This window comes from Dermacentor variabilis, chromosome 9, assembly GCF_050947875.1.
Source record: "Dermacentor variabilis isolate Ectoservices chromosome 9, ASM5094787v1, whole genome shotgun sequence".
NCBI lineage: Eukaryota > Metazoa > Arthropoda > Arachnida > Ixodida > Ixodidae > Dermacentor > Dermacentor variabilis.
In genome coordinates, this window is record NC_134576.1 from 1,565,491 (window position 1) to 1,581,139 (window position 15,649).

Sequence of the window (15,649 nt, forward strand, 5' to 3'; positions counted from 1 at the left end):
AAGCCGCGCATGTTTCCAGCTCACAGCCGCTGTAGGCCCTGCTTGTTAGCGCTCCGAAACGGAGGTATTCGAAATTCAAGGTGCTCTGTAAACATTAGCTGCGTCGGCCAACTGCGGCGTATATTGAGAAACTCAGCGGCCGCCGCCACGCAGCCCGAACATGCTGCGTCGAATCTATTCATGCAGTCACTAATAGATGCCCACCTTTCTCCACCAGTGAGTATATATAGCACACGCCTATTGCGTTACTCTCTTGCTGATCACAATATTTCTCTTTCGCATGCCGTTCATTGTTTCAAGTAAATAATCTGGTTAAATTTATCAATTCTGCGCTCTAACTGCCTATACGCCAGCCATTATTTCTTTAGATCAGAGATTTTCATAGCCTGCAGTTGCTCACGCGAGCCAAAGCGCTTGCCGCAACCGTGTCCCGAGACAAGTGACGGTGCCGAGTGGAACTGCTGCTTGCGGACTGTGACTTGGTCCCATTCCCAGTTAGTTTTACAGTTGAGACGAAGAGCGCTCGTCGGAGAGGATTTGAAAGGCACACATGCCATTTGTCTTGAGTTCAGCGTAGTTGTCGCGGCAATTCAAAACTACTAGGAGAGCTGAACATTTGCTATGAAATCTATAGTAATCTCCTATGGAAGCTGATATGGGTGCAGTGTTGTAGCGTTATAGCGTATCGAATTGGAAATAGATCTGATGGGCAGGCTAAAAGATGCAGAAGGTTATGAAATTGGATCGTTTTTGGCAACCAAGTATCGTCGTGGTCTTACAGTTGCGTTCTCTTCATCATCGCTGTGATTTTGACGCGATTATTGGTAGCGCCAACTGCTTTGCGCCGCTAATTCCTTATGTTGGGGAAGCTGTTCATGTGTGTGTCTCAAAAGAACAGAACTTCTTAGTGCTCAGTGCGGTATTGTTATGCAAAATACACAATGCAATGCCCATATCGTCAAACCATCACATGAAAACGAGAACTGTTATTCATAGCAGCCTTGCTAGGTGATGGTTCTTGAATGCGTGAATTGGGTAGGCGCGCGCTTACCTGATTCAATATTTTCATTCGGCCATGAAATCTACACAGGTCCGTGGCTGAGGCCGTGAACATCAAGGAGAGCACGAAGAGAAGGTAAGCTGACGTGTACTGCGCCGCGAAGAACCGATGCAAGGACGCGAGGCACACAATCACCTGCACATTTTATGAGGAGTGTTTGATGCTGAAGCTCTTGCACCTTTGATCAATCAATCAATTAATCAATCAATCAATCAATCAATGAAATGAAAATTGTCATTGTAGGCAAATGTGTTACATATGTAGTTGGACATACAGACCGAGGTGTCATAGCTCATGGTTTCAAAGGGCCTTCTATTTCGGAGTGCACAGAGAGAGTTGCGGGAAGCAATGACGATGCAACTAACACATCGCTCAGCATAACGAAAACAAGCACGCTGGTAGTAAACATAATAAGTAGTAGCAGTTCTTTAGTGTGACTACCGGGTACATAGACTTTTAAATCATTAGGCAAGTTATTCCAGAATGCCACTGTTTCGAATAGAGTCAGGCGTTTGCCATACAGTTACAGAGTATTCTTGGAAACAAAAGTATTTATGTAAGGCAAACCTAGTATTACTAGAATTGTAAAGAGATACCGTGCCAAATATTTTTGTGGGAACAACGCTGTTTATTGTTTTGAACATTGCGATGAGTAAGTGATAAATAAACCAATTCCATTTGGCAGGATTCGATATTTCTGTAAGAAAGAAAGGGAATTGACGCGGATACAACTGAAGCTAAGCAACCAGATGGCCTGAGTCTGAAAATGCTGCGATTGGCGTAAATTTGTGGATACGTGTTAACCCAGTTTGTATGTAATATGCAAAAAGGCTGTGAATGAAGGCGCAATACAAGGAGCGCAAATTAGGATGGCTAAGGTGGGCTAAGGATGGCTGTTAAGTGGGTAAGGTTTTCGGCAAGTTTTGTAGTTAAAGAATCAAATAATGAACTATCTATATTGTAACATCATCGGCATAGACAACAGGTGCGAAATTATGAAAACTGATACATTGTTAGAAGAAATAGAAATAAAAGCTGTCCAATTATATTGTCTTGATAACTTCCTTGATCACTTTGTTAGACAATATGCCAAAATATAAACAGTTTGTCGTCAGACCAGGAAGTAAGTTCCTTTAATGGCTAACGCACGACCAAATATTGCTAAAGTGGTAAGTTAAGTTTAAAGGATTTTGTGACTGAATGAACGAACAATGTACCGGCATATGAATTTGAGTCATTGCAAACTTAATCTTGTTCGTGGATGAAAGCTTGGTTAACTGATCAACCTGGGCGGAATTCAAATTGATGGGGTGATAGCTTGTAAACCGTATATAAATGTGTATTATTGCGCAATTATACGGACACTCCAGGCGCATTTCTCCCCTCGATTTTGGCATCGACGCCGCCATGATGCTCTGCATAAAGTCCAAGGGCAACAAAATTATTGTCTTGTGTCGAAGGCGAAAGCATGCGAGGGCGAGCCGGTGATCGCGGCTCGATTTCGTGAAAACAAAGGAGGAATGCGGGGAGGAAGCGCGCAGTCTACGGTCGCGCGCAAGGCCCGGGGTGAGGACAGGGGCGCGCTCTACTCCTGCTGCTCCGGGCGGCCGAGGGCGCCCGCACGGCAGGTGAGGCTCCGCGAGGCTCCGGGGCGAGAGGGGGAGGGGGGCGCATTCTTCACGGGGCGACCCTGGCTGCCGCGCACGATGGCCTGGGCCGCTGTAATTAAACACAGATCTTTTTCTTGCGTGCATAACCATATTGGCTCCTCTTTACTGTCACTTACAATAATAATGTGAAAATATTTGGACGGCAATGTGATGACCCTTCTATTCACTGTGCCCAATCATTGTTCCCCTTTCACACATGTTTCGAGCAATTAAGTACCATTGTCATACAGCGGTAAGAGGAAAAAAAAGAGCAATTTTGGATCAGGCTATAGAACAGGTATCCGGCTTTAAATCAAGAAGAGGACCTTAGTGTTGAAGCAATGAACGACAATCTTATGGACATCATTAAGGAGTGTGCAATAGAAGTCGGTGGTAACTCCGTTAGACAGGATACCAGTAAGCTATCGCAGGAGACGATAGATCTGATCAAGAAGCGCCAATGTATGAAAGCCCCTAACCCTACAGCTATAATTGAACTGGCAGAACTTTCCAAGTTAATCAACAAGCGTAAGACAGCTGACATAAGGAAGTAAATTATGGATAGAATTGAACATGCCCTCAGGAACGGAGGAAGCGAAAAAAAAAGTAAAGAAGAAATTAGGAATAGGCAGAAAATCAGATGTATGCTTTAAGAGACAAAGCCGGCAATATCATTACTAATATGGATGAGATAGTTCAACTGGCTGATGAGGGTCATAGAGATTTATACAGTACCAGTGGCACCAAAGACGATAATGGAAGAGAGAATAGTCTAGACGAAGTTGAAATCCCATTTGTAATGCCGGAAGAAGTAAAGAAAGCCTTGAGAACTATGAAAAGGGGGAAGGCAGCTGGGGAGGATTAGGTAACAGCAGATTTGTTGAAGGATGGTGGGCAGGTTGTTCTAGAAAAACTGGCCACCCTCTATACACAATGCCTCATGACTTCTAGGGTACCAGAATCTTGGAAGTACGCTAACATAATCCTAATCCATAAGAAAGGCGAGGCCAAGGAGTTGAAAAATTATAGATCGATAAGCTTACTGTCCGTTGCCTACAAAGCATTTACTAAGGTAATCACAAATAGAATCAGCAGCACCTCAGACTTCTGACAACCAAAGGACCAGACAGGATTCCGTAAAGGCTACTCAACAATAGACCATATTCACACTATCAATCACGTTATAAAGAAATGTGCGGAATATAACCAACCTTTATGTATAGCTTTCATTGATTACGAGAAAGCGTTCGATTCAGTTGAAACCTCAGCAGTCATGGAGGCATTACGGAATAAGGGTGTGGACGAGCCATATATACAAATATCGAAAGACATCTATAGCGGCTCCACAGCCACCGTAGTCCTCCATAAATAAAGCAACAAAATCCCAATAAAGAAAGGCGTCAGGCAGGGAGATATGATCTCTCCAATTCCAATAACAGCGTTTTTACAGGAGGTATTCAGAGACCTGGATTGCGGAGAATTGGGGATAAGAGTTAATGGAGAATACCTTAATACCTTGCGATTCGTTGATGACATTGCCTTGCTTAGTAACTCAGGAGGCCAATTCCAGTGCATGCTCACTGACCTGGAGAGGCAAAGCAGAAGAGTAGGTCTAAAAACTTAATCAGCAGAAAACTAAAGTAATGTTTAACAGTCTCGGAAGAGAACAGCAGCTTACGATAAGTAGCGAGTCACTGGAAGTGGCGAGGGAGTACATCTACTTAGGCCACGTAGTTACCGCGGATCCGGGTCATGAGATTGAAATAATCTGAAGAGTAAGAATGGCCTGGGGTGCGTTTGACAGGCATTCTCAGATCATGAACAGCACGTTTCCATTATCCCAGAAGAGAAAAGTGTATAATAGCTGTGTCTTACCAGTACTCACCTACGGGGCAGAAACCTGGAGGCTTACGAAAAGGGTTCTACTTAAATTGAGGACGACGCAACGAGCTATGGAAAGAAAAATAATGGGTGCAACGTTAAGGGATAAGAAAAGAGCAGATTAGGTGAGGCAACAAACCCTTAGTTGAAATCAAGAAAAAGAAATGGGGGGCATGCGCAGGACATGTAATAAGGAGGGAAGATAACCGATGGTCATTAAGGGTTACGGACTGGATCCCAAGGGAAGGGCAGCGTCGCAGGGGCGGCAGAAAGTTAGGTGGGTGGATGAGATTATGAAGTTTGCAGGGACAACATGGCCACAATTAGTACATCACCGGGGCAGTTGGAGAAGTATGGGAGAGGTCTTTGCCCTGCAGTGGGCGTAACCAGGCTGATTATTATTATTATTATTATTATTATTATTATTATTATTATTATTATTATTATTATTATTATTATTATTATTATTATTATTATTATTATTATCATGCAGCTTGAACTTAGTGGCCTTACCAGTACAATCCAGCTAATGCAGAACCAGTCACACATGTAATCCCTTTCTTTCTTTCCGACGTAGCAAACCTCCTCAAGACGGGCCAATTTCCAGAAGAATAAACAGAGCGAAAAGTATCCCAATTCACAAAAAGAAACCGCATGCTCGTTTCAAACCAGTGCCCGATTTGTATCTTACCTTTATTTTGTAAGGCGCTTGAGGCATGCAGAAAACGTTTAAAAAAGTCGTACATTCGGCCGCAAGTCGAAGTATCGATTGCGACAGCAAATTAGCGGACTGCTATACGTAGTAATGATAGTAGTTTCATCGGCCGTATGAACGTTCCTTGCCTTCCTACCTTACGTTATTTTTGTATTATTACCTTCCTATCGGTAAATGAAGTAATGGACGACCAATTTATTTTGCTTATGCAGTCACTGGAACGTTTCTGAAGAAGAACTACTTGTGTAAAGTTGAATTTTTGTGCAGTGAAGGTATAAGAAGGCGAAAAAATTTCTTTCGTTGTCAATTATGGGTGCTTAAACACCGCAGTCATCAGGTAACATAGTCCCGTATTATGTTGTCACTAAGGCTGTATGAATTAGAAAGAACACATCTTGTTATGGGAGGTTTGTAACCTTAGCCGAAGAAGCAGTTGCGTGCAGCCATAGGTACTATCTTCTAAAAGGTTGATGTTGATGTCCACCATGATGGCGAAACTTTTGCGCGTCGCAGCCAAAATGTTAAGGCCTCGATCTTACTCATCAAAAATCGTTATACCAATAACGATGATGCGAGAGATAGATACAGCCATTACGTTTTTCTTAGCGTTTGATGACATTGTCGACGGTATTTCCATCCATGCTGCGTCGCCTTTTCACAATGAACGTTAACGTTGGTCCTCATTTTGTAAAAATATGTAGATGCGCCAAATACTGCGACTCCGCCATAATTTCTCGGTAAACGAAAGCAATTAAGAATAAGCAGTTGTAGCACGGCTGAATCTGCAGTCGTCACGGCGCACCAGTAATCCCGTGATCTGTTACGTCACGTTGGCTTCTGTATATATGAACTTGCCCAACCGCAATAAACTCGTTGTTCTCCCAACTGCTGGCCTGTCTACATGGTGGCAGCGGAACCCAGCCGATATGTCGATGGCGTCCGCTCTACTACCGCCCCCGAAGTCTATGGATGCATCGCACGACCGTTGGATTGCCTGGAAAACTTGGAAAAGTGAGTTTCTGCTGTTTTCCACTGCTACGCAATTGAACAAGCAGCCAAAAGACGTTCAAGCAGCCACGTTGCTAGTTACCATAGGCGAAGAGGCTAGGAAGTCGTACAGTACCTTCAAGTTCGAGGAAGCGGAAGACAGGAATGACGTTGAAGTTCTGATTAAGAAATTTGAGGAGCATTACAAGCCTGCAACGAACTTAACATTCCAAGAGTTTCGTTTTGGTTCAAGGAACCAAAAAGAAGGCGAGACGTTTAACGAATGGCTAACAGAACTGCGTGTGTTAGCGAAGAACTGTGAATTTGGGGAACTTGAAGACCGCATGTTGCGTAGCAGAATTATTTTGGGCACTCAGGATAAGAGCCTACAGCAAAGACTGATCGCGGAAAACCCGACGTACCAAAAGACGGTCGATATTTGCCGCGCGCAAGAACAAGGCAAAGAGCACTTTCGTGAGATAAGTGAAGCTACGGGCGCCATCGAAGGCACCATAGTAAACGCGGTAGCAACAAGAAAAAACATTTGCTACAAATGCGGGGGTAAAATGCACCGCAGTGACACGTGCCCTGCAAAAGGAAAAACATGCCGTAAGTGCGGAAGGCTGAACCATTTCGCTCGAGCATGCAAGTCGTCCAACTTTCCGCGCAGTGCCAACCAACAAATGCGAGGGTTACGAACCGAAGACGACGAATTCTTTTGCAAACGTTGACTATCGGTGCGATAACCACCGATCACTGGAGCGCAACGGTCGACATCGAGGGCCATCCCATCATGTGCAAGCTAGACACAGGCGCCAATTGTTGTGTCATTTCAAGAAGCGACGTTGCAAAGCTGCCAAAAAAGCCTCAACAAGCCTGCAATGTCAAGCTCGCAGCATTTTTTGGCCACACAACAGCCGCGCATGCGAAAGTCCAATTAATACTTTCAGCAAATGACAGAACCAAGGAACAAACGTTTTTTATTGTCGAACAAGACGTCCCTGCCACTTTGAGTGGCGCAGCAGCTGAAAGTCTCGGCTTCATATACCGTATGCAACACATACAGCATGAACTGTACCCTCCAGCGCAGCCTTTTGCAGACGTCTTCGAGGGACTCGGGCAGCTAAAAGATTTCGAGTACGACATGAAGCTCAAGCCACACTCTGTGGGCGTCGTCGTTCCAGCAAGAAGAGTTCCTGTTGCTCTTCAGGACAAAGTCACGGCTGAGCTACAGCGTATGGAAGCACAAGGCGTCATAACAAAGGTAACCGAGCCTACGGAGTGGTCTAGCCATATGGTTACAGTTGTTAAGAAGGACAAGGTTAGAATTTGCTTGGACCCTACGGCGCTTAATAAAGTGCTGCTGCGCGAACATTACCCAATGCCAACCCTAGAAGACGCAGCCTCGCAACTGTCCGGTGCTAAGTACTTCTCAACACTCGACGCAGCATCAGGATTTTGGCAAATTGAACTTTCTGAATCAAGCTCTAAACTATGTACAATGAGCACGCCGTATGGGTGATATCGGTTTCTTCGAATGCCCTTCGGCATTGCGTCAGCTCCAGAAATATTCCAAGCAGCTATGCATCACTTGCTGGAAGGCTTACCGTGCGTAGCCGTGGTAATGGATGACATACTACTTTGGGGCCGCACGAAGGACGAGCATGACCACCACCTGTCGCTTTTGTTGGCACGCTGTCTCGAAAACAACCTCAAGCTAAACCTCAAGAAATGCACCTTTTTGCAGCCCGAAGTCCGCTACCTAGGGCACATCCTTAGCACAGAAGGCCTCCGCCTAGACCCTGGTCGAGTGAACGACATACTGGAAATGAAAGAGCCAAAGAACAGTAAGGAACTCCAAGTCTTTCTAGGCATGATGAATTATGTGCAACGTTTCATTCCCAACATGTCCGTCGTGACTGCACCACTGAGAACATTGCTGCGCAAGGACATTGCCTGGGTTTGGACCGAGGCTCAGCAACGAAGCTATGAAATGTTGCGTGAGAGCTTAGTTAACGCACCAATCCTTTCCTTTTTCGATGCAACTAAGCCGGTCACCCTTTCCGTCGAAGCGAGCCAAATGGGAGTTGGTGCAGTGCTTATTCAAGATGGCCGCCCCGTCGCTTTCTCGTCACGGTCACTAACAGAGGCGCAGCAACGCTACGCACAAATTGAGAAAGAAACATTGGCGATAGTGCATGGCTGCATCAAGTTTCATGATTACATCTTCGGCCAGGAAAGCGTAACAGTCGAAACTGATCACCGCCCCTTGGTGCCTATATTTAGCAAACCACTATATCAGTGTCCACTTCGCCTGCAGCGCATGCGTTTGACTTTGCAGCGATATCCTATAAAGCTGACCTACAAGCCAGGGAAAGAACTGTTTTTGGCTGACGCCTTATCTAGATTCCCTAGCAAGAAACTCTTGCGAGAAGAAACTGAGCAATTTCAAGTAAATGTGCTTGATTACATTTCAGCTTCGCAACAGCGCCTGAGGGATCTTCTTGCGGCCACCAATGAAGATCCTGCTCTCGTCAAGCTTCGAGGTTACGCCGAAACAAGCTGGCCAGAAAGAAGCGAGGTACCCGAAAATGTGCGTCCGTACTGGTCCTACAAAGAAGAGCTGCATGCGCAAGACGGCCTTGTATTTCGCAGCAACAAGGTAGTCATACCATCTTCAAAAAAGCGAGAAATTTTGCTGCTGCTTCACGCTGCGCACCCGGGAGCGGAAAAAATGAAGGCACGGGCAAGAGACGTTATGTACTGGCCAAATATGTCGCATGACATAGAGCAGTTTTGCCAAAATTGCGCTGTCTGCCAGAAATACCAGCCGCGAAACACGAAAATGCCTCTTTACTGCCACGACATCCCAAAGCTGCCCTGGGAATTCGTTGGCATGGACCTGTTCTTCCATGAGGGCCGCGAATTTGCTGTAATTGTGGACTTCTATTCTTTCTTTTTTGAGATCCGGGAACTCCGTCAGAGCACTGCTAGCGCTCTGACGTCATGGTGCGCAGAGCTGTTCTCCACACATGGCTTACCGCTTAAGCTCTGCAGTGATAACGGACCACCGTTCACCAGCGCGTTTTTCAAAGATTTCCTGCTGAAGCTAGGCGTTGCCCATGTTACGTCAAGTCCGTATCATCCCCGCTCTAATGGTATGACGGAAAGAGCAGTACAAGAGGCCAAGAAGCTTCTAAAGAAATGTTCACGTAACCGAGTTGACTTTCATATGGCGTTGCTCGAATGGCGCAACACCCCCAGAGATGATATTCTAAAGTCACCTGTGCAGAGACTCATGGGACGGCAAACGAGGACCTTGCTGCCTGTGCCCACCAGCCACCTAGTACCAGAGGCAGTATCAAGCAAAGCCGTTCACAGCCGGCTCCAGGAGATCCGTCAACGCCAGAAGGTATATTATAACCGCGGAACCAGGCACCTACCACCCCTCTCTCCAGGCCAGCCAGTCACTACATACGACACCCTCCAGCGAACCTGGTCGCCTGCTATTCTTTTGAGGCCAGCCAACACGCCCCGTTCAGCGATCCTGAGAACGGATGATGGTCGAGAAATCAGGCGCACAAGAGAACACCTGCGGGGCTTTCCGACCCATCGTGAAGATAGTCCAGCAACGGCTCCCGGAGAGGGTTCAAGAGAAGACCACTCTTCCCAAGAGCTACGCAGAAGCACGAGGACTCGCCACAAGCCCTGTCGATACCCGCAACCTGAAAGGCATAATTAATTTGTCTCCCAGTAAAGGGGAGATGTAGCACGGCTGAATCTGCAGTCGTCACGGCGCACCAGTAATCCCGTGATCTGTTACGTCACGTTGGCTTCTGTATATATGAACTTGCCCAACCGCAATAAACTCGTTGTTCGCCCAACTGCTGGCCTGTCTACAGCAGTGAACAAGCAAAGAATAAGAGATTATTCTTGCAGCGGCGGTGGAGCAGCCTGGACGTGTTCTGTTTCGTCGTGTATTTACAGCATCTGCGCAGAACACAAGCAAGCATGATCTACGCCGTCCTTCTTGGGTACAGATGAACCTTGCCATAATCACGTCACTATCTTGCATTGACGCCCCCTTCAAGCGAGTGCAGCGACACCGCTCTACTACCTTTCGAGGCCCTGACTGTGCCTTCGCCCACATTATTCTGGCAGTGGTGGTGGAGAAGCCTGGTCGTGTTCTAACTGCTTCGACGTGTATTTACAGGTTAGCTCTATATTTCAGAACTTTTTCGCTAGTCCTTCCTGCCGCCGCTGTTGCCAGACAGTGTCAGTGTTTTCCATTTACAGAGAAAAATTGCCATGAAGCGTGACGTTTGCCTTTCATGCAAGAAGTCAATCAGAAATCACTCTAATAGGATTACTTGTTCCGTATGCGATTACATTTATCACGCCGGAAAATGTTCTGGTACCAATGAAACATTCTTTAAAGGAAAGAATGAAGCTGCTCGATGGACCTGGAAGTGCCCGACATGCTGCTCAGCAAGGGTAGCTCAGCAGTTGCGAACACGACGACAGACGAGAACGAAATTCAGGGTCCTACCGCACAGACAGGTAGCTCCAATAGTCAGAGTGCGAATGCACTTACCTCCATACTGTCAATGACCCGGAATGCCAATGGCAATGACCATGCCAATGACCCGGAAATAGTGAAGGAACACGCAACCTTGCGCAAAAGTAACAAGAACCTGAAGCGCCAAAATGAAGAGCTGTTAAGTCGTGTGATGTCCCTGAAGCAATATTCAAGGGGCAACAACATCGGAATCAAGGGTATACCTATGACACGAAATGAGAACTGTGAATTACTAGTCCAGAAGATAGGAGAGCAAATTAGTTACCACATTGATACCAAAGACATCAATGTTTGCCATCGTGTGTCTCTTGCGCACAATACCACAGAAAAAAAAACATAATCGTTCGTTTTGCTTCAAGGAAAGTCAGAAATGAATTTTATGAGCGAGCGAAAAAAGCGCGGCTTTCCACGGATGCGCTGGCCTTTTATTCTGTCAGAAAACAGGCAATCTATGTAGATGAGCATCTCACACGTGAAACGAAGAAATTGTTGACTGAGGCACTGAAACTAAAAAGGGAAAGGAAGTAGGTGTTTGTTTGGACAGATCAAGGCCAACTCAAAGCACGGAAAGCAGCTGATAGCCCTGTTGTACGTGTTACTTGTGAGGCTGTCTAGTCCTATCAGCTAGCTAGCAAATCACAGACATCATGGCCTACATGTCAGTAGACGATTTCAATCAAAAGACTGTTTCTGAAAACGTGCTGCTAGGTGCACACTTTAACGCGCGAAGTTTACGGAAAAAGCAGGGCCAAATCCGTAATTTTAATAGCCTATTTAGCAAGAAGTTCTCCTTTATTGGCATATCAGAGACATGGTTGACGGAAAATGAAGTCGGACTTCACAGTAAACCTGCTTACAAGCTACAAGCGAACTGCCGCGCAACTTGCAATAAATCTGGCATCGCCCATGGTGGTGCTGCCCTGTACATAGACGATGGCATTACGTACAGCAGACGATATGATACTGAATTTAAAACACCTCATTGTGAATCAGTATGGATTCAGATGGATAAAAATCATTTGAAGCCGTCACAGAAACCTATTGTGCGCGTTATATATGGGTCGCCGTCTTCATCTTATCACGGCTTTTGCGATAACCTCGACTGTATGTTTAACGCGTTCTTGAGTTCTAATGCTCGTGTGGTAATAATGGATGATGTTAATATTGATGTAAGTGACATTGATTCTTCTTCTTGTTATGAATATGTGTCTTGTTTTAGTAGTTATTGTTACTCATTGCTTGTAGACAAACCAACGCGTGTAACAGAACACAGTAGTACACCTATAGACCAGGTGTTGTCTAACACTCCTGTTTGCAAATATGCACAAGTTTTAGATGTTAATATTACTCGTCACTACCCTGTGCTTTTTGTAATGTCAAACTGCCTGAACTCAAGCAAGAAGTGTTTTACCCGAGCATTTTTAACACCGGCGTATTTGTAAATAACGTACGTGCTATTGATTGGTCACGTGTGTACTCTTCGAAATGTTCTAACAATAGTTACATGTTTGTAGACATGTTTAGTGAGGCACTCGCCATCTCCTCCACCACTTATTGTGTGCGCAATAGACATGCAATCCCGCGAGATCCTTGACTAACGGGCGCGCTCTTGCGTTCTATTAAGACGAAATATAACATGTATAGGAAATTAAAAAGGCAGCCTTATAACACTTCCTTCAAGGAAAGATACTCTACGTATTCGCAAACTCTTAATAGAACACTTTGTGCAGCAAAGAAAGCTTATTTTAGGAATCACATTGAACAGAACGGGAAGAATTTGAAAAAAAAACTGGTGCTTTGTCAACCAGTTTCTAGGGTGAGACGTAAAACCACATCCCCCAGAAAAACAATATAAAATGGCGTTGTGTACACTCGACCGGAAACAATCTGTAATGCTTTCAGTGCCTATTTTTCGTCCCAACATAACTCAACTGGTAAAGACTTTCATACAACGTACATCTCGCGTACAAATGCTTCTTTTTACCTTTACTCTACAGATGAGCTTGAGGTGGCTTCAGTTATTTCTAATTTGCGGAACACAGCCTCTGGAATTGACAATGTTTCGGCGCATGTCCTTAAACTTTTAACTGACATTGTGTCACCAGTTCTCGCTCATATCGTCAATACTATATTCGTCACGGTTGTGTTCCCAGAACGGATGAAAATTGCCAAGGTGCTGCCACTTCACAAGTCAAAGGTAAAGCATAAAATAGAAAACTACCATCAAATTTCAGTGCAACCGTTCTTCAGCAAAATACCCGAAAAAATATTCGCGAGGCGCCTTAATGACTACCTGCACAAGCACAACATTCGTTCTCGGCACCAATTTGGTTTTAGAAACGGCCTTTCCAAACAAACTGCAGTCTCAAGATTTACAGACTTAATTAGAAAATCAATAGACAGTGGTTATGTAGTCGCGCGATTGTTCATAGATTTTGCAAAAGGTTTCGATTCCCTCAATCATTTCATATTCAGCGATAAATTGCTTCGTTACGGAATGGAATACCTTTGACTTTAATTCGCAGTTACTTAGAAAATCGGCAACAAATTGTGAAACTAGGTGATTTTCAGTCCGAAAGCACCGTTATTAACCTTGGCCTTCGCCAGCGATCAGTGCTTGGACCTTTTATTTTTTTTTACTTTATATAAATGACCTGCCTTCGCAGCTTGTGTATGCTACCCCGGTACTCTATGCAGACGATACTAAACTTATTATAGCCGATCATGAAGAATGTAACCTAATGAGTAAACTTAACTCTGAATTACAAATTTTGCACCGTTGGCGTACACTGAATGCCCTTCACCTTAACCCAACGAAGACAGTTTTTATCTTATTTAACTCTGAGAAAAGGAAAACGGATATTCATTCAGATGTCGTTTACAATAAACATCCGGTAAAACAATCTAATGAGACAAAATTTCTTGGTGTTATTATCGATAACCATTTAAAATTCCGCCTTCATGCGCGTTCGGTAGTTCATAAGGCTTCATATGGCTCATTGCTTGCATGTGCTGTCGAAATGTCGAAACTCTTTCCCTCCCCACATATTTATCAATCTTTACTACGCATTTGTTCACTCTCACATTAATTACTGCTTAGCGAGCTGAGGTTGCACATACAAAACTCATCTGTAACCGGTGTTTACACTGCAAAAAAGAGTTCTTAGCTTTATGGCACCCAACAGTATGCGTATTAAGAGTGAAGATTTATTTAAACTCCTTAACATCCTCAACGTTTACGATTCGAAAACATACAAGACCGCCTCCGTCATGCATAAAATAGACAATGAAAAACTAGCCTTGAAAACAGTCTCACTGCATTCCTCACTTCGCAATGTTAGAAACGCATCTCGCTTTCGTTTTTACTGCCTAAGGTAAATACTAATTGCGGTCGCTCTACAGTACAGTTTACAGGCACCTCAGTTTGGAATCAGCTTGATAGTGACCTAACCACTCTAAGAACATTGCATGCATTTCTTAAACAATTAAAATACTCACTTATTAACAATGCGTAACACTGCGCGTGCTTGCACATGTCCTCACTTTTCTTTCCTGTACCGATGTTTTCGATAACGTAGCAAAAGAATTGTTAGAAAAATGTATCTCGTTTGTGAAGGTTTCCCTACTACTGTGTTTTCTTGTTTTACTCATTCAGCTATTTCAGTATTTCGGTATTTCAGTTATTTCAGTATAAAAAGCAGCTGCCATACAAGTGTTTTTTCCTAATAACAATCGGTAGGGACCCTTTAACAAATTTGTTGGGTCCCAAAAGTGTGTACTTTGCAATTGTATACGTTCCTTATGTCAAATAACCTTTCGAGCTTTTAATAAGCGTGAAATAATATAAAAAATTCTTGTCCGGAGAAACCATGTCCCTGACATGCCAAAGATAGGAACGCAGTGATCTAGAGATGTCAACACAGAATCGATTTCATGATTTTGTTTTTCAATATAGCAGGCATTGAAATGAACGGCTCCTAAACAATCGTTGGACAGAAAGCGTTGGACAGAAAGAGAAAAATACGATGCCATCATGGACTAGGCTAGAGCACTATAGGGGAAGAAGGCGGATGCTGTCGGCTGTAGGTGGATCCAGCCTTAAAAGGCATGCCTGCACTGGCCCCGCCCAAGCGCCTCCTTTCAGAAAAGGACGTCATTGCTTAAAGTACGGCATGAGATTGTTTAATATGATGACGCGCACAGAGCGGTGGAACTGGACAAAAGACTGTAGCCCAGCAAGCATTTCGCGCCGAGCCATCTGCTCTCACGACACCAGACTTTGAAATTAACCTGCTAGTCATTACTAATCACTGGCGAAGACTACACCATCTCACCCACGACTAAACCCATCTCACGATGACTTTCGACGGAAATGCGTTGAGCATTGAACCTGTATAGCGACACAACGTATTCCCTCCGTCTAAACGGGTTAGATATGAGGCGTCTCCTGCAGCAGGAATCCTCTTTTTCGCTTCCCTCAGAACACTCAGCACCATCTAGTGCCGCCACCGCCAAGCCTGCACATGACCTTCGAAATGCATGGCACGTCGTTGCGTGCGGGTGCTCATAAATGGATGCTCCATTTAACCAGGCTCCTCTATTGCACCTCTGATGATGATGATGATGATGATGATGATGATGATGATGATGATGATGATGATGATGATGATGATGATGATGATGGTGGTGGTGATTTGTTGAATATGCACACCTGTTGCTATTGTCTCCCATGGCTCCGGAGATTCTCGTAGCGTCCTTTCTTCAAACTGGAGGCCACA

At 44.6% G+C, this 15,649-nt stretch overlaps 1 protein-coding gene across 3 annotated transcripts in view; it reads right to left on the reverse strand.

Moving 5' to 3' along the window:
* Positions 1-15,649, reverse strand: part of LOC142558244 (ATP-binding cassette sub-family C member 2-like) — a 659,669-nt gene that overhangs the window by 490,184 nt on the left and 153,836 nt on the right. For all 3 annotated transcript variants that reach the window (XM_075670395.1, XM_075670394.1, XM_075670396.1), the window contains one exon: positions 1,052-1,195. In XM_075670395.1, the coding sequence (XP_075526510.1) occupies positions 1,052-1,195 (144 nt within the window). The remainder of the gene's footprint in view (positions 1-1,051; positions 1,196-15,649) is intronic.